Source organism: Bos indicus x Bos taurus, chromosome 8 (assembly GCF_003369695.1).
Source record: "Bos indicus x Bos taurus breed Angus x Brahman F1 hybrid chromosome 8, Bos_hybrid_MaternalHap_v2.0, whole genome shotgun sequence".
In the NCBI taxonomy this organism is placed as follows: Eukaryota; Metazoa; Chordata; class Mammalia; order Artiodactyla; family Bovidae; genus Bos; species Bos indicus x Bos taurus.
The window spans coordinates 44,854,693-44,874,367 of NC_040083.1; the positions used below are offsets into that span (position 1 = coordinate 44,854,693).

Here is a 19,675-nt window from a genome sequence, read left to right on the forward strand (position 1 = left end):
TGAGTAGTTTCCCATATCCTTGTATATTGAACAAAGAAGCTGTTTACAATTATGATACAACATTAAAATTATATGGGTATGCCGTGATCTGTTTAATAATTCTGTCATTATTGGGCATTTACATTATTTCTCCCTTTTCTAATTAGTATTTTTATGAGCATCATTTTAGATAAATATTGTTTCCAAGCTTATGATTATTTCTTTAGGATAGATTCCAAGAGAAGTACCGAGTGTTTAAAATGCACATTATTGCACAGAATGATTATGCCATTCTAGACTTCCACAAGTGCCTTTAGCCAGAATTATTCTTTTTTAATTATGCTACTCTGATAAGGAAAAAATGTTATCTGATTGTTTTATTTTGCCTGTCTTAAGTACTGGTAAAGTTCAACCATTATTCATGTTTATTAGCCATTTTAGTTCCTGTGAGAATTGAGCTTCAAAATATTTGTTCATTTATATTAGTGTTTACTATTTATCCAAGTGATTTGTGTGAACTCTACATACTAAATATATCAGTCCCTTTTTCTAAACCTTATTTCATTCTAAGAAAAACTTTTATTTCACATTTGACTATCTCAGTGGTATCTTAAAATTGGTCTAAAATCGAGACCACTACAAATTAAATTCTCTGATTGTCTTTTCTGCCTAAGATAGAGCATAACATAGTATTTATTCAGCCTGAAATCCTGTCTGAACACCAACTTATGGTTCAGATTTTCTTCCTCTCTTCACCCTTTGCTGTGGTTAAAAACATGCATTTCTTTGTGGCCCCTGGTAGATTTATGGAGGAGATAGTCCTTGGGACCCCAGCTTCAGTGAGTCTCCTCCATGAGATTCCCCATCTTCAGAGCTTTTGCTTTCTTAACAGTGTATAAATTCATGGTACAGTCAGTGGCATCCTCAATTCCATGACATATAGTGTGAGTTGTGAATCTTTCTAATTTGTATAGTTTATCATGTTTTTAATATTACAGGTCTTTTACTCCTCAGGTGGCCAGATCTATTTTTTTCTCATTTTTCTCTACATTTTATAACATCTCTATTCAGATATAATTCACATACTGGGAAATTCACCTTTCCAAAGTATGTGATTTGGTGATTCTTAATATATTCACAAAGTTGTGAAAATATTACCACTATCTAATTTTAGAACATTTTCATTACTTCTAAAAGAAACTTACATACCCATTAGCAGTTGCTTTTCATTCCTTCCTTTTCCTAGCCCCTGGCAACTACTCATTTATTTTCTCTCTCTGGATTTGCATATTATGGATATGTCATATGGATGGAAGTAACCAATATGTGGCCTTTTGTGTTTGGTCTTTTCACTTAACATGATGTTTTCAAAATTTAGTCATCTTATAGTACTTTACTTTTTTATTGCTGAATAATATTCCATTGTATGGAAAAAATACATTTTGTTTATTGATTCACTGGTTGATGGATAATTGTGTTGTTTACATTTTTGGCTATTATGCTGCTATGAAAATTCATACACAAGATTTCTGTGGACATAAGTTTTCATTTCTCTTGGTATATACCTAGGAGTGGAATTGGTAGGTCAGATGGTAATTCTATTTAACATTTTGAGGGACTGCCAAACTCTTCTAAAGCAGCTACACAATTTTGCAGTCTCACTAGCAATGTATGAGAGATCCAGTTTTCCGCATCCTCACCGATGTTTGTTACTGTCTTTTTAATTTTAGACATCCTAGTGAGTATAAAGTAGTATCTCAATGTGGTTTAGATTTGTATTTTTCTAATGACTGATGATATTCAACATCTTTTTTTGTGCTTATTGAGTATTTATATCTTCCTTGGAGAAATTTCTATTCAAATACTTTGCCTATTTTTAGTTATTTGTCTTTTTATTGTTAAGTTATAGAGAGTTCTTTATATATTCTTGACAGGAGTTTCTGTTAACAGATATATTATTTACAGATGTTGATTTAATTTATACTAGATGGTGTGAGGTAGGGTCCTGCTTCATTCTTTTGCATATGGATATCCAGTTGTCCTAGCATCATTTTTTGAATGGCCTGTTCTTTCCCCCATTGGATTATCTTGGTTTCCTTGTTGAAAATCAGTTGTCCACAAATTAGGACTAATTTCTGGATTGCCCTCAGGGTGCTCAAGAACCTGCCACACATCCCGAGTCCACACGTCACTGAAGGCCACCACAATTTACTCAGTTATCCAGACCAGACATGTTGGCATCAAGCTTTGTAAAGGCTTAACCACTGACTTGCAGTCACTCACCAATATCTAGTTGTACCTAGAAATAGCAAGTGTCCATTGCTTCTTCCACGATGCCTTTCCTGTTTTAACTGTGTTTCTTGTGATTTGGATTTGTTTTGTTTGTTTTTGCATAAAGTTGTGGCCCTCACATTGCTTTCTTAGCTCCAGTCATAGCCACCTTGTACTACTTTACTTTGTACTGCTGAATAATATTCCACTGTATGGATATAACCCATCCAATCCAGTGTCACCCCACCCCAGCCTCAGGGATCAATTTAATCGCCTCTTGCTGATTTCCATGCTTAAAAAGAAAACCCTCTCATGTTTCAGAAGTTTTTTTCTTGTTAAGAACTTCAATGTATTACCTAGTATGCAAAATCCTTAACTCTGCTTCTGAGTCCCAGTGTGAGGCGGCCTCTCTCTCCCTCCCCTGTGATTTCCCTCCCACATTCCATGCTCTACCCTATCCTCTAGGCTCCAGCAGCTCTGAGCACCCTACAGTTACCCCTACATTCAAGGCTACCTATACATCTGTACAGCCCTTGTCCCTTTGCCTGTAACAATCTCCATCCTTTCCTGGTCTTCCTTCACTTCTCAACTCAGACAATGCTTCTTTCATAGAACTTACTATACTTTGCCATAGTGAGCTATTTCCTCACTTGACTTTGCATACCTGAAAAGTGGGGACTGTGTTTGGTTCTCATATATATTCCCAGACCCTAGCACATTTCCTGGCACATTGTAACCAATCATTATTTGATGAATAATTGAATGAATGAATGGAATTTAATTTAAAGTACTTAGGGTAGCAATTTAATTAGTAATGTTGACACTTTAAAATGCAACTTCAACATCTTTTATCAACTATGATTAAGTTAAAGCTCTTAGTTCCTACAGGCATACTTGCTTTGTAGGTGAAAACTTCCCCTCGCTACCCCTAACCTCAAGAAAACAGTACCTGGTCTTCAGGTTTCTTTTTTTTAATCAAAATTTTTAATCTTCTTAAATCCATTTATCCCACCCCAGAATTGAGTCCTGCTGTCAATGTAATAATGTTTACAAAATCCAATAATACTTTCTGGAAATATTAGTCACTGTAATGTTGAAACCTCACTGAAATTCTCTACCCAGATAATGTGTCTAAAGTACTAAAACTTAAGTTTTCTGGAAGGAGTAGAATAATACATTAATTAGTTAAAAATCAACTGTCCTAAAATTTTGGAATAGTTAATTTATTCAGCCAACATGTGAGCACATATTATATACCTAGCATTATGCTAAACATTAATAAAAGCTTTTTTTGAAAAAAATTAATTCCATTGGTAATTTCATAGCCTGTTTCGGGTCAGGGATTGGAACATGAAACAGATTTATAATGTAATAAAGCAGCTGTTAGTCGAGTTTTTGCACAGGCTACTGTAGGTACACAGAGAGAAATAAAATTGATCTTCCCCAAAAGAACTTAACAATGACAAGAATATTTAAGTCCTAAAATGCAAGCCAGCATTTCAAGTTAGAGGCAAGAAAGACATCTCATGTAGGAGGAGCAGCATGTACAAAGGCCCAGGGGTAGGAATGAACAGAAGAGTTTCAGGGGTGGCAGATGGGTGAGCTAAAGACAAATTCAGGAGTTTCTATGGCACAAAAGAAAGTAACCAGCCAAAACCATCCTTTGAGATTCTCCCATCAAAACGAGTCCCTGAGGTATTCAATTTCTGCAAGAGTCAAGTCCTTATCCACTGAGAGAGTCTCAGATAATTCCTTTAAGGAAGAGTCACCATTTACGACAAAAGTAAAGGCTTTCTTTAGGTGCTGTGTGGCCCTTGCAGGAATTTGTTTGGGGTCTTCTCTGCTCCACATTGTATGTATGCTGATAATGAGCCAAGAGTTATTTCTTTACTGGGGCTCTTGGCTTTTGGTCCATTATAAGTCACAAGTACAGACCGTTCTCTGAGCATCTTCCCCTCACTCACCCTTCCATGTCGCTGCCAGCACTCTTCTGATCCTAGCTCTCCCTCAGTTTAGGAAATGAGCATTGGCCTAGAACAATGCAAGTCTCAAATCTTTTGGTCTCAGGGCCACATTACATTATTAAAAATGACTTAGGACCCCAAAGATCCTTTATTCACGTTTATCTAAATTTATTTAAATATCTATATTTAACCTATTAGAAATTCAAATTGAGGGAAATTTTAAATATTCATTAATTCTTATAAGATAAAAGCAAAAAATTGCATGTCAACATAAGTCAATATTAACAAAAAAGTAATTTTGAAAAGTAATTGTATTAATAAATAATAAATAATTGTAAATTATTGTATGAGAATAAATAATTGTATGAGAAAAGTGGCATTATTTTATATTTTTTCAAATCCCTAATTCCAGCTTAATAGAAGACATCTAGATTCTCATGTCTACTTCTGAATTCAATCCATGATTATAACCACAGGTCATGTAGAAAACTAGGGAGAGAATATGAGTGAGAAAAATAACTTATTGATATTATTAAGAAAATTGTTTTAGCATCACAGACCTTCTAAGAGAATTTCAGGGGTTCCTAGCAGTCCCTGAACCACACTGAGATCTTCTGACTTAGAAATTTTAAAATACAGTTGACCCTTGAATATCAATGGGAGGATTGGTTAGGAGCACCAACCCCCTGCACGATTAAAAATTCCTGTGTAACTTAGTCGGCCTCCTTCTGTGTGCTTCCTCAGCATCTGATGATTTAACCAACCCCAGATTATGTGAAACTGTTGTATTTAGTATTGAATTCAAACCAGTGTTGTTCAAGAGTCAACTCTGCTATATTGAAAGATGAGAGATGAAGGTTTACAAAAGTTAGCAGATAGAATGTTAAAGCAAAAGTCAGCATATGGATAATTACTTCAAGCAAGTGTGACCACTGTTTTGATGGGATAATGAGTTTAAAAAAATGTGACTTACTTGTTCCACTTATTTACCATTAAAATCCATTTCAATCAGTCTTTAAACATTCAAAATCTTCCTCCTCAAAGAAAAACAAACTCTAGTTTTATCTTTCCCACCCCTCACTTTAATCAGAAGATAGAATGCCAAAGAGCTAGGAAGTGAACCACCAATTAAACAACTTCAAAGAAAGACACCTGGAGTTTCATGCTTTCTAGCTCTGGACCTTGAGCAGGTCACAACTTTTCTACTCTCAGTTTCTAGACCCATAAAAGGGCTTACCTCCCTCACATGACCATCTGGATAATTTGAGATGTGGAATGTTAGTGTTGGCTTCCAAACTCTCAAGCCCTCTACACATGTTATTGATTATAATTATGTTATTATTATTATAATACTACTCATGGGACACATAAACCTCCCCTTCTCTTTAAGTGGAGAGATTGCCGTCGATGCTTTCCTCATTTGTGTGTCCCAAAGCCCTTCTCCAGCTAAGTTCTTGCAAGCCGCCGATGGGAAGGCCCCTGATGAGCTGTATAATCTAAGCTCTGAGATTCCCAAGGCCAAACACAATCAGTCTAATGCATCAGCTGTCAGGTTACCCCTACATGCAAACCTCCAAAGGAAGAGAGACACTGCCAAGACCAAGTTCAGGGAGAAGTATAAGCAGGCTTCAGGTAGGTAGGCTTCCTCAATGCTCTCACAATGTTCAGACAAGAAGAATAATTAAAGAGAATATAAATGAAGATGGTCTGGCTGCAGCTGAAGCAGCTCCCATTGACATATCAAAAGTAAAGTCACAGCCTTCAGTGAGCATGATTGATGGTGAAGTACACTTGCCTTGGTACAGGTTTCCAACACACTTCAGAAGTCATAGAATGCTGTTTGGACAAAGATCAGGAGTGAATAATACATCTAATGTAACCATGACCTAGAAAAGACTGAAAGGGTCGGAAATTTGAGTGGAAAGTCACTCAAAGAAAAAAAGCAAACCAGAAGTAACTTGGCTAAATCGGGTATCATAAGTATAAGATTAAACATTGGCATGTTTAGAAATGCCCAGTCCCAAGTTAATAAAACTGGGGTCATGAGAATTCTCCTTACTTTACCATCTGCGTTTATCAACCCACTCAGCCTCCTCAGCACTAGAAAAACATTGCTCAGAGGAGGAAAAATAATTCTTTAGCAATAAACATTTGAATTTCACCTCAAGTAAGACTACATTTCAAAATCTGAAAAGACAGCTCAACCCGGATTTATTCTAAGACATTTTGATTTAAGTCACTTTGGATAAATAATATTGTCTCCCTTTCCATGTGTATGTAAAACAAAGCTCCTTGCATCCTACTCAGATAATGACTAAAATGTTAATAAGTCATGAGTAAAATTTTAATTAAAAATATTATTAATGTGGTTTTACAATAATTATCTATTTTTTTCTTTTTCTAGCTTTGAAGGCGTCACCTTCTAAGAAACGGTGCAACTCCATCGCCGCCCTGAAGGCAACCTCACAGGAGATTGTGTCCTCAATTAGCCAGGAATGGAAGGATGAGAAGCATGATTTGCTGACTGAAGGGCAGAGTTTTAGCAGCCTTGATGAAGAAGGTAAAGACACAGAACTTAAACCACAAGAATTTTTTCTTTCTTTTCTTGTTTTTTTTATTCATACAAGTATTGTAAACTCACAGTAGAAAAATTAGAAAATAGTTTCTCTAAGAAACAAAGTCTCTTAACTGACATTTTTTTTTTTTTTACATCAGAGAAGTACTGTGCAGGTGTCTTAACAAGGTTTGCAGGGAGGCACATGTCACGCAGCATCATGAACACCCAATCATCACACTCATAAACTACAAAAGGATCTTCTTAACTGATTTTTTAAAAGATATTTATAGTATGACACAGTTAACGTAAAATTTTTGAAACACATAAACAATCCCGTATTGGTTTATGGTAAAAAAAATAATAATAATTAGAACATACTAAAATATTCAGAAACAAAGATCTATAATCCCACTACCTGAAGGTACCAAATCTGAAGGTTTTGATATTTTCACTAGTAGACCTTGGTCTGTGCTTTTATATATATTTTTTTTTTTCAAACACACATAGACATTATATACATATATGAGGCAGGAAGAAAAGGGGACAACAGAGGATCAGATGATTGGATGGCATCACAGACTCTATGGACATGAGTTTGAGCAAGCTCCGGGAGTTGGTGATGGACAGGGAAGCCTGGCGTGCCACAGTACATGGGGTTGCAAAGAGTCAGACACGACTGCGCAACTGAACTGACCAACAGCATAGCAGTGAATGACCAATTTATTTTGGTCCTTTTTAATGAGTTTAATAGAAGTTTTATAATTTTCTCCTGGCATGTCATGTTCCTACCTTTTGTTAGATTTATTTCTCAAATCGTTGTAGAGATAAAGACAGATATGTGTTTTCTGTCTTTTCAGATAATGTATCTTTAAGATTTGGTTTTTCTGGCTATTTGTTGCTACTGCATAGACCTCACATCTTTCTTACTTGCTGACTAGGGCTTCTGGTACAATGATAAATAGAAGTAGTGCTTGTGGGCAGCCTTGCCTCATCCTGATTTTAAAGGGAATTCTAATGTTTCACTTCTGAGAAAGTAGTTTGATGTATCAGATACCCATAGCCAAGTCAAGGAAGTTCCTTTTTATTCCTGGTTTCTAAAATTTTTATCAAGAATGAGTGTTGCATTTTATCAAATGTTTTTCTCTATCTATTGAGTTAATCATTTGGATTTTCTCTTCTAATCCTATAAGAGGAAGTAACATTTTAGATTTTATTATCAGTTTATTCTTTTGGGAATCCCAGCATTTCCTGAAAGTTTCTTTTACTTCCTGTAGAATATTAGATCTCTCCTTGGGGTTTTATTTTCCTCAAGAGTCTTTAAAATAGCGTGTTCATCCTTGGCCCTTTTGCAGCACTTATCCATATGTGCCAAGTTGGATTTCTTTAACTTTTACCCAGATTTAGCAATTTCGACAAGAGTTACTGAATTGCCCTTGCTCCTCACTCTGAGTTAATGGCTCCAGTTTCTGACATCCATGCTCTTTCCCTAGCTTCCCTGTGTTGGTATCTCCCTACCACACTGCTTAATTCTCTAGAATTAACTCATTTTTAAACTGTGACAAACTTTCAGATAGTGTGCTCAATATGGCTTCTGTCAGCTATACTCATTTAAACATGTATATATTGCTTCTCAAGTGTAAGCTATGAGTCCAGTTGTTAATCTAAGGGGATAAGTATAATAAATACACTACATAGCATTTAGAAAGTCTGGAAACATAGGAAGCAGTGCACAAATCGTGCTTTTTTTCAAATGCACTACTGGATCTACTGCTTTGAATCTAAAGGCATTTCACCAGAAAAGGTCTCAGAAGGTTGAAGAAGAACCTGTTGAGCGTATTCTTTGAAACTGTTGATGTATTATTTTTAAATGAATTTATCTGGACAATTCTCTGCATCTACAAAGTTTGCTGCAAGCTTCAGTCTTTTTATAATGCTCTGCATTTGGGGACTTCCCTTTCAGAGTGCGCCAACTCATCACCGAACGCCCCTCCGGTGTTTAATCATGTGTTCTCTGTCATTCTCAGTATGTCTGGGTTGTATTCGTTTTCTTCTGCCATGTGACAAATGACCAGAAGGTTAGCAGCTTACCTCCACTTATCATCTCCAGTTCTGTAAGTCAGAAGACTAGCAAGGTTTACCTGGTCCTCTGAACACAACTTTATCAGGGTCACCTCAGAAACGGGTCATCAAGGTGTCGGCTAGGCTGAGTTCTCATCTGGAGGTTCTGGAGAAGACCCCCTCCTCCAAGCACTTCCTGTTGTTGGCAGAATTCACTTCCTCGCAGTCGTAGGGCTGAAGTACTCATGTCTTTGCTATCTGACAGGTGTGGGCCGGGTTCACCCCTAGAGACCATCCTTGTTCCTTGCCATGCAGCCCCCTCCATCTTCAGACAGAGACTTTCCTGCAAGTCAGTGCCCCTCACACTTGGAATCTCTGCCATGACGGTGTCTGACCCTTTAATATAGTTAAAGGGTTCACATGATTAGGCCAGGCCTACCTGAATAAAGGGTAAACCCTCTGACTAACTCAGGGTTAACTGATTAGTAGCCTTAATTAAATCTGCAAGATTCCTTTTGCCACATAAGATAAAATAATAACAAGAATAATATCTCATCATTCTCACAGCTTCTACCCACACTCAAAGGGAGATTATATAAGGGTGCAGGTCACTGGGGAACATTCTAGAATTCTTCCCACCATACTAGTTAGTTTTTTTTAAAACTGAAGGGTATGGGCACATAAGGAAACAGTGCTCTGGTTCATGGAGCTGCTCCTAAGAGTCAGCTATCTGGTGTTTGGGTGCTCTCTGACCCAGGCCCAAGTCACTGGACAGGTAGTGTTTTTCTATAATCTATCACTCAGGGAGCCTCTGGTTTATGAAGTCAAGCTGAGTATGCCCAAGACCCAAGTCTGTAGTAGTTGTTCTCAGTCCAGCTCCATCCACCTTATATTTAATAGCAATTCATTGGAATCTGATGTGAGCTTGTGTTTCAGATCCACTTTTCTATATTCTTGAGAGTTTTCATATTTTTCTGTGTATTTAATGAGAAGGTGGAATCAAGTATGTTGAAGATTGCCAGCCATTTGTCAACTGCTAGACTTGTTGATTTTTGAATGTTGAGTACTTGTGTAATTTTATATGCTCATCATCTATTAGTCATCATGGCAATTCTTTATTTTGATCTGACTCAGAGGCAAAACTGCACCGTCTCCTACACTTTAATGTGTGTCTAGTCTCCTAGTCCAGAGTCCAGGCCTTCTATGCCTTCCCCCTTTTCCCTCCATTACTCACCCCACATCTCCATCTATATCCCTCCAAATCCAAAGTCCAAAACCTCACATGTTGTTATGCCAATTAGGGTCAATTTCCATTCATACACTTCATGACAGTACATAATTCTGAGCCTGTAAAAGAATACTACAAACACCTTAAGGCTACATTGTATTTATTATCATCTGTTTTAGCTTGCTTTGGGGAAAGGATTAAAAAGAATCCACAGTACAGCATAGTGACTCAAGTTAATAATAACTGTATTGCATATTTGAAAGTTGCTAAGAGAGGAGATCTTAAAAATGCTCATCACCAGAAAAAAATGCTAAAAGTGTGTGTGGTGATGGGATGTTAGCTCAACTTATTGTGATGATCATTTCACAATATATATGGGGTTAGCCAAAAAGTTCACTCGGGTTTTTCATACCATCTTACAGAAAAAACCCAAACGAACTTTTTGGCCAATCCAATAAACATATCAAATCACTATGTTATATACCTCAACCTGATCCAGTGTTATTGAATATGTGTCGGCTGTAGTTCCATAAAATTAAAAAATAAAGTATCTCCATGAGGGGAATAAAGGTCCAACTATGGAATGATAAAAACAAGATTCGTTCACAATATTCTATCTCTGGGAATTTATGTTTCTTTTTAAAGGAACTCTGATCTTTGCTGTTGGTCCCTTAAGCAAAACACTATCTCTGACAGACTGACCAGTAATTGGTGTGAATTTGTCCATTGGGAGAGGATGATTTAAAATGATCCAGATTCAACTGTCCAAAAAAAAAAAAATCCATGTAGACTCAGAGTGAGCATAGCCTTGACTGTTCTACTTTCCTGATGGGGGATACTCTTGCATGAGTACTTCCATAGGTACCTACATTTTAAATAAAAATGAGTTCTCATTAAGAAAAAAAAAAAGCAGACTTGCTTGTTAAAATATAATATCAAGGAGAGCTGTGAATAATATTCACAGATGCATGTGGGCTCAAACAAGGTTAAGGTCTAGCTGGCTGTTAGTCTCTGAAGCATTTGTTTCCTGGCTCTTAGCAAATCTGAGTTCTTAGATCTGCACTGAGAATCGCAGATGTGAGCACAGCCTCACAAGGGGGATCAGGTTCACTGTTTATACATTTGCCAATCATCCTTTTAATCTCTGTTGAATTATCTCTTCAAGCTCCTAGGAGTTTTTTATGTCATCTTTTGAAACAGTAAATCACTTTATTAGGTTTGAAAAAGAACATTCATAATGTCATTTCCATTAGCCATTTTGTAAATTAGTGCAATTTCCTTTCTGTTTAACCTGTTTCCAAGAAGCTATTTACATTTCTGCTGCAGTTCAGAGGAGCACAATTAATTCACAATTTAATTTGCAGCCTGATATGTAAAATGAACGCTTTTGACTCATTTAGATTATCATAGACACTGAAACAACATTTATTAGTGAGATTCATGAGGGCTTGTTTTGCTTTTTGTCACCAGCACTGGGATCCCGACACAGGCCAGATCTGGTGCCTAGTACTCCATCGCTGTTTGAAGCCGCTTCCTTGGCGACCACAATTTCATCTTCTTCCTTGTATGTCAATGAACATTATCCACATGACAGGACTACGCTTTATTCAAACAGGTAATACTTAGTACAATCAAATTACCAACCAGCTACTACCATGTTAATGTCACAGCTAGACCAGCGTCTCTGAATGAGTCATCCAGTCATCCCTGACAACCAGGTTGTGACCATTGCCTGCCCTGTAAGAAAAACAGAAAATCTGCATTTTTACCGTGGTAGGAGGGAAAATCCTTATGATTTTTATTCACAGTTAATCATTGTGTCCTGTAGAAAGTATATATACTTGATTCTATGGGGGGGGAAATGTGAATCTTTCATCATTTTTGTTTTAATAATCTTATGAATTTTTGTAAAGCAAGCACTCTTGGTTAATATTTTCACAAATAGTTGCAAAGATATTTGAATATTTTCTTTTTGTATGAGTGATCTTAGTAGCCACGATAAACAGAATAACAGCCCTCCTGTCTATGTCCTAATCCCCGGCACCTCTGATGCTCTTCCCTTATATAGTGAAAGGGGCTTTGCCAATATGACTAAGCTAAAGATCCGGAAATGGGAAGAGTATCCTGAATTATCCAGATAGACCCAGCACAATCACAGGGTCCACATAAGAGGAAATCAGGAAAGATTAGAGTCAGACAAGGAGCTGTGATGGCAGAAGCAGAGATAAGAGAGGGAGAAAGATTTGAAGATGCTACATTGTTGGCTTTGAAGGTATACAAAGGGGCATGAGCCAAGGAATGCAGGCAGAGTCTAAATGTCAGAACAGACAAGGAAACAGTCTGCCTTAGAGCATCCACAGAGGAACACAGTACTTCCAACCCTTTGAATGTTAGGACTTTGACTGCTAGAGGTATAAAATAATAAATCTGTCTTATTTTAAGCCATGAAGTTTATGACAGTTTGCCACAGAAGCAATAGGAAACCAATACAGTGACTCTCAAACATTTACTGTGAATCTGAATGTTGGGGTGGGTTACTGAACTTTCTTGGATAGAAAGTTAATTTTTGTTAGATATTTTTCTAATAAAAAATTAGGTAAATAAAATGTTTTCAAACACTGGTTCTAGTAATAGAAAATATCTTTACCAAAAGATCACAACATTGTGAGATTAGCTATTTTTTCTACTTTTATATAGGCATTTTTGTAACTAGCTTCAATTACAGGGTAGGGAATACTGTGTATACCTTCTCAGTAATTATCTGTTAAATGTTGAACTGGTTCTTATTAAAATTTAGCTCTCAAGAATCAAGATCAAATTTGTACAAGTGCTTTTTATACAGTAAGTTATTTTCCCCCTCCAACCTAGCAGCTTGGTTCACCTCCAGAAAGAGGACTCAATATGATAGATTCATTTTTAATGTGTGCATCCTTGTAAATCCTAGCTTGGTCTTCAGCAGGTTAAGATTTGGCAGTTGAAGCTTCTGTAGAAATTCCTTTTTGTTGCTGCTCCCTTCTCTGTCAGCTAGATACAGGTTAGGTGGTAGCAGGTGAGACAGTCTGAAAAAGAGGAAGGAAGGACAAGGTGATTCACAAATCTTGCCTGGACTTCCATTTGGATCACTCTACTCTAGGACCAACAAATAAGGCTCTGTTGTAACTTATTCAACTCATCTGAACTGTAAAAGTAATTTGGGTAGCTTCCTCAGATTAGAAAAATTCAAAGTAATTTATACCATGAACATGTACCTTGAAAGTTCAAATTTGTTATGTAAATTAGTCAAGCAACAGTTTTTCCTGTTCATATGGTACAGCTGTGAAAAACTGTTCTTTTGCTCTCAAATGTAAATAGCAGCTCAAAAGATGGAAAGTCACAGGAAGTTCTTTGAAAGGTCAAAATCAATTCTCATGTGAAGCTGTGGTGGTTTCTTTACCATTGGATAGTTGGATGTGCTGTTAAATTACATACTAGAATTTTCAGCACAAAAATACAAGGGTTTCGTATGTTTGTTTTTGGTGGCAGTGGTTGTGGTTCAGTCTCTTGACCAGAGGTATTTAACTCTTGGGTATTTATAAGGTTCCTTGAGGATCTGAATCGGAGTTCCTTCTAACTCCCAATCCTTTCTGGCCAGCTTGGGAGATACCTTGCCTGTTCCAGGGCTGTGGTATACAACTCTTGATACCTTTATTTATGCTGATACAGGTTATCATTTAGATGGGAAAAGCATCAGTGTTGTCTATGATATTTTCCCCTTTCTCTTTTTTTAAGTGAATTATTTGAAATAAATCTTCTGTGGCATTGTATCTCCCAAGTTACAATTTGATATATTTAGCTATCCATCTGGGTTCAGTTGCAAGAACAAGAAACCACTCAGTCTTAAGCAGAAAGGGATTTGATACAGAGAATCCGCAAAGTCTTAAAGGTTTGGGGGTGCGTTGTGCTGTGGGTGGGACATTAGAAAATCCACTCCAGGTACACACCCCCGAGCTGGCCCACCAGTAGCCTTGCAACCTTTGCCACAATCAAGTGGAGGTCCTGCCTAAGGGATGCAAGCCAGAGAAAAGCATGTTGTGAACTGAGAATATTTTTTAAATAAACCAACATTTTAAAATCATATCACTAAATCATCACTAAGTAATCATATCATATTTCACTAAAATGCCCATATTCTTTTGAAAACCCACTAGTTGTGGCATCACTGGGCTCCCTTGCTTCACACTGGAGAGGAGCACATGGACGCTCTGGGTCAGCACCCTCTGCTGTGGTCACCTCTGCTCTGGCCTGCCTGCTCCTGTGGGCATTTCTGCTCTTCACCCATGATGTGTAAGAGAAGTCAAAGACATGCCTCAGATCTTAAGACTGCCGTAGGGAAGTCATAAGGAAAAGGTGCAAAAAAGGCACAGAGGTGCTAAAGAACCCTGAAGAGAAATAATGGTGATTCAACCCCAGGGAATCAATATGCCTACTTCCCCACCCACCATGCCCACCCCTAATTACTCAGCAGGGAAGCCTTACCAGCCAATTGAAAAGAAGTTGTCATATTTTGTTCCTATCATTTTTTTCCTTTAGAGTCCTCCAAGTCCTACATGATGTCTCTTGAGGCGATACATAGACAATATTCTAATTCTCTTCAGGCCCGCTAAAGTTTAAAACCTAATCCAGACAGCCTGTAAAGAAAATTGGTGTTATAATTCATGTTAGGTTTTCCCTTTTCTTTATGAATCACTTTTATGTTAAGGCAGAGTGGTCTGTTTTCCCACTTCCACATCATACTATACATAACTGTACTTAGATATGCTGTGAATATTCCAACTAGCAGTTGTCATTGTGTCCATCCTTTCAGAATCTTTTAAGTTTGAAGAGTGTCAGTTAGAGCCTAGGTGTTTCCACTCCTGAATTATATACTGTAGTGGGCTGCTGCTGTCTCTTAGAATTACTCCTTTTTTTTTAAAAGATTATTCTTTGTGACTTCAAAAATTCCAGTAGCAATTTATTCTTTTTTTCCAGTGCATTCCAAAATTTGACTAGGAAACAAAAAAATACTATCATTTTTAAAGTATATATTTGACTTGATTACTGGGAGTATATATTTTCAAGTTCTACTCAACAGTCCTATGTTAGAGCATGGAATTCATAAGATTACAAAGGAACTGTTATAAGTTCTTGCTTCCCAGTCAAATGGTGGGATTTTAATTCTGAAGTTTTGATTCTTGAATTCTTCTTTCCTAATAAGAATTCTGTTTTTATCTATATAAATTGAGCATTAAGGAATACAGAGGCAAATGTGTTTTACCTCGAAGTTAAAAAGAGTTTAGTGTTGTGGAAATTGGATGCACGCATGAATCTTAATTCTTTTTGTGATTTCCTGCACAGTTGGTAGCAAACATGAAGCTCTTATAATGCATAAGGACAGAAAGCCCTACTGCATTCCAGTATGTTTATCTTTTCCCCACCAAAGATGTCTTTACCAACATCACCACTCTGTCTAGTCTCATGTTTTGCCAGTGGCTATTTCTAATAGTTGGCTCAGACTGAAGACATTTGAAATATTGAGAAAAGGACGGATAGGTCAGAGGAAAACCACTGGTCATTCGTCCACGGAGAGACAGCTGGCAAAGGCTCCCTAAATGTGGAGTCCAACATTTGAGACCTCAAAGGCTGACTCAGTGGTTCCAAGCACAGTTCTGGCCCTTTCTTCCTGCCAGTAGAGAATGGTAAACCTCAGAGAGGGTAGAACAGTTGCCTCTATCTACAAGCTCCTCCCCACAAATTGCTCATCGTTCAAATTTAAAGACATATAAGTAGAGCCATCCCAAAGAATGTTAGAGACCCATTATTTTACAGATGTTGTCTAAAAGATAAAGGAAGAGAAATGCAGAGACATGCATTATATGACATATCCAAAGTCACAGAGCCTGCTAACAGGATTTAAATCGGAACACAGGTCTCTGGGGTCCAAGCCTCGCGGTCTTTCCACTGTGCCACCTTTCTCATCATGGTCTCCGAAGACCTCTGGTCTTATCCTTGATGTGTATGTTATGCACAGATGGTCAGTTGGGGTTTTTTTCCTTAATGTGAATTCTGGCCCTCTGAGCATTTTTTATTTTCACTATTTAATAACTAAAGTATTTCCAGTTGGCAAAGTAGTGGGCTTATGTTAATATCTACCTATGATGTTTATTCTAGAAGTCACTGAGCTAAGTTTGCTTACTAAAAACATGATAGTTATGGGAACTTTTCTATCATAGTACTAGTTATACTTCAAACCATCATTAATAATCCAATAATAACTACAAAATAGCTAGTTATGGGGCCTTATTAAGGATCTGTGTTCTTGACTCAAGTCACTTCATTCTCATTGTCGTTCATTCGCTCAGTCATGTCCTACTCTTTGCGACCCCATGGACTACAGCACCCCAGGTTTCCCCTCCCTCACCATCTCCCAGAGCCCACCCAAATGCATGTCCATTGAGTCAGCAATGCCATCCACCCGTCTCATCCGCTGTCGTCCCCTTCTCCTCCTGCCTTCAATCTTTCCCAGCATCAGGGTCTTTTCTAGTGAATTGGCTCTTCACATCAGGTGGCCAAAGTATTGGAGCTTCAGCATCAGTCCTTCCAATGAATAATCAGGGCTGATTTCCTTTAGTAATTCTCACAGCAACCCTATCTTATCTCCAGTTTACAGATGAGGGATGCTTAGCAATTTAGCTAACTTTCCTGAGGTCAAGTGGCAAAAAAATAGAGCCATGTTATCCACACACAGCACTGACAGGGAGTGTATTAAGGCACAGCCTCAGCTAGTCAACAGTTGTCCTTAGACAAGGACAGTTGTCTCAGACAAGATGGCTTTTAGATGATGCTTTTAATGGAAATTCAGTAATATCCACACACATTCTCTTCTTCCCTATCTGTTTTGCCTTTTCTTTTTCCATGTGATTTTGAGTAAGGGTTTTCACTTTCAAAAATGTTAGTTTTGGTTTTCAAACACTAAAAATATGACATATTAGTTTAAATTCACAAGAAACTTAAAATAGCTGTTTCCTTACGTTTTTATTTTCAATTCTCCAGATACACTTCAAATTGGTACATGATCATTGAGAGACTTTTTAAATTGAATTATAGTTGATTTATAATATTAATTTTATGTGTATTACATAGTGATTCAATACTTTAGTAGATTATACTACACTGAAAGTTATTACAAAATATTGGTCAGATTCCCTGTAACCTTGTTGCTTTTATTTGTTTTGTACATGGTAGTTTGTATCGCTTACTCTCCTGCCCCTAACTTGCCCCTCCCATGCTCTCTCCCCACACTGGGAATCACTAGTTTGTTCTCTGTATCTGTGAATCTGTTGCTATACTTGTCATATTCATTCATTTATTTTTTAGATTTCACATATATGTGTTAATATACAGTTTTTGCCTTTCTCTGACTTTTTGCTAAGCATAATAACCCTGTACATAATACTCATTGCTGCTGCTGCTGCTAAGTCGCTTCAGTCGTGTCCGATTCTGTGTGACCCCATAGAAGGCAGCCCACCAGGCTCCGCCGTCACATGGTCATAAATGGCAGAAGTTCACTGAGAAGAGACTTGTTAGGTATGTTTCTGCTTGATTTAGAAAACCCTGAATCCTCTGTTGACATAGTAAGGTTCAAAGGAATCTTTATTACTTACAAAACAAAGGGAGAAAAAGTTGGGGGCACAAACTTGCTAGTAATTCCAGTTCTGTAACCATAACCTCCAGAGAGGGACAGTGCATGCCTGCAGTATCTGCTGTGGCCATGGCAGCTCCTTGCTGTACCTAGATGCCAGCTGGGGGCTCTGCCAGCCCATCAGAAGGTCTCTGTAGCCCTTCTGTTGATGCTAGATTTTGAACCTGACCTCGACAGACTCTTGTGCTTTTATGCATCTTCATCTCAGTACTCCTGCCTGCAGATGGACCTTCTTGCCACCATCAGCCCCAGTCAGGTTTTTCTCTTTCACTTTCAGTATTATAAATCATCAGTTAGGGCATTAGTCCTCCAGCTGCCACTTCCACCTCTCGAACATTGGGCAGGTCACCTTAACTTTGTGTGCCTCAGTTCCTCATTTATAAAATGTGGATTATTATGCTACCCACCAGAGCATTGTTACAGAGATTAAATGTAATAATCTTTGGAGAGCACTTATGCCTCTTGGCACATAGTAAGCAGCCTCAAAATACTCGTTAAAATAAGTGATTCCAGACCCTGACACATTGCAGTTTCCCCATAAGTCCCACTCTAAGGGGCAAGATATAGTTATTTTTGGCAAAAAGCCCTCATGGAGTACTCTGTTAGTCAGAGTCCTGTCAAGGAAACAGAAAACACACTTGAAATTTCAGAGAGAATTTAGGAAAGGGTTACAGAGTGTGGGAGGCTGAAAGAGTGAAAGCAGGGAGTTGCAGAAACCCAACTAAATAACTGCAGGAAACTGCTCCTAGCAGGAGCCCTGCCATGTCACCAGAACCTCAAACTCAGGAAGGAGGCCACACCTGGGGACCAGATGCCCCCTGAGGAACAGGGACAATAGAAAAGGATGTCACCTACAGAGCTGGGAGAGTGGCAGGGACACGGCCAGCTCCAAAGACATCACCAAAGAAGAAAGAAAGAAAAATGTAGGAAGAGACCCAAGCCTTCTCTCTTCCTCTTGCCTCATTTCCTGGCAGTGTCCTCAACTGGCAGAACCTGGCCAAGGAGCCTGAGGTACGTGGTTTGCCAACTCTTGGCCCCAGCTTTGCAAAGGAGAGTTGAGACAGAATATTAATAATAGCCTCAGCACACAAAGGGAAAACTGAGATAGATATAAAATCCTTCACACAAAAGAATTATAAAAATCAAAGTTTTATAAAGATTGAGTGTGTGCAAGAACAAAAATCAATTTAGACTCTTTTAAAGGGAATCAGAGCCAATTTATTACTGTGCCAAGGTAATAATAGAATGTAAGGTAGCTATAATTTTTTTAATAATGTGGGTAATTAGAGACTTCAGTATTTACCAATAAGTCTGATAGCCAATAATGCTTTCCCTGATACTATACTAGAGTAGATGCTGGTTTTAAATACTCAAAGAAATGTCTTAGCTAATTCCAGGTACATGGGTTAGATAAGAAAGGTTCTTGAGCTCAAGAATTCCACAAAGAGGTTTGTAAACCTGGGGAATCCAGCTGATAGAGCAGGCGATAGACAAGGTAGCCATCACCCCTGCCCTAGACAATGCACTTTATTGCCAAGACCCCAGTCCACCCCATCTTATCAACTGGCTATAACTCAGTTTAAAGCAAACACATTTGAGGCAGTGGAGAGATGTAATGTCATTTCCATTCTCCTTAGAGTTAAGAGAAGGGTTTAGTGTCAGGAAAGCAGGTCACCAAGCAAATGATGATACATGTTTGGGGAGAATAGCAGTCCTGAGAATCCTGAGGCAAAGCCTGCTTTGTTACCCAGCCTCCCAAGAGAAGAATGTCTTATTTTAGAAATTAGGACCTTTTTAGGCATGCTGTGTTTCAGGCAAATCTAAGAGCCATGTTCATATCCTTTTCCAGTTGTGATTGGGGCCCCTGCAGAGAAAATTGGAGCCTGATTCAGCATCACAGT

The 19,675-nt window shown here is 38.0% G+C and overlaps 1 protein-coding gene and 1 non-coding gene across 3 annotated transcripts in view; one reads left to right on the top strand and one right to left on the bottom strand.

Moving 5' to 3' along the window:
- PIP5K1B (phosphatidylinositol-4-phosphate 5-kinase type 1 beta) overlaps positions 1–19,675 on the top strand; it is a 346,195-nt gene that overhangs the window by 248,748 nt on the left and 77,772 nt on the right. For both annotated transcript variants that reach the window (XM_027549417.1, XM_027549419.1), the window contains exons 12-13: positions 6,619–6,774; positions 11,528–11,672. In XM_027549417.1, coding sequence (XP_027405218.1) covers positions 6,619–6,774; positions 11,528–11,672 — 301 coding nt within the window. The remainder of the gene's footprint in view (positions 1–6,618; positions 6,775–11,527; positions 11,673–19,675) is intronic.
- Positions 6,924–7,028, bottom strand: LOC113897971. Its single transcript, XR_003512483.1, has one exon. It is a non-coding gene; the product is annotated as a small nucleolar RNA U13 (small nucleolar RNA).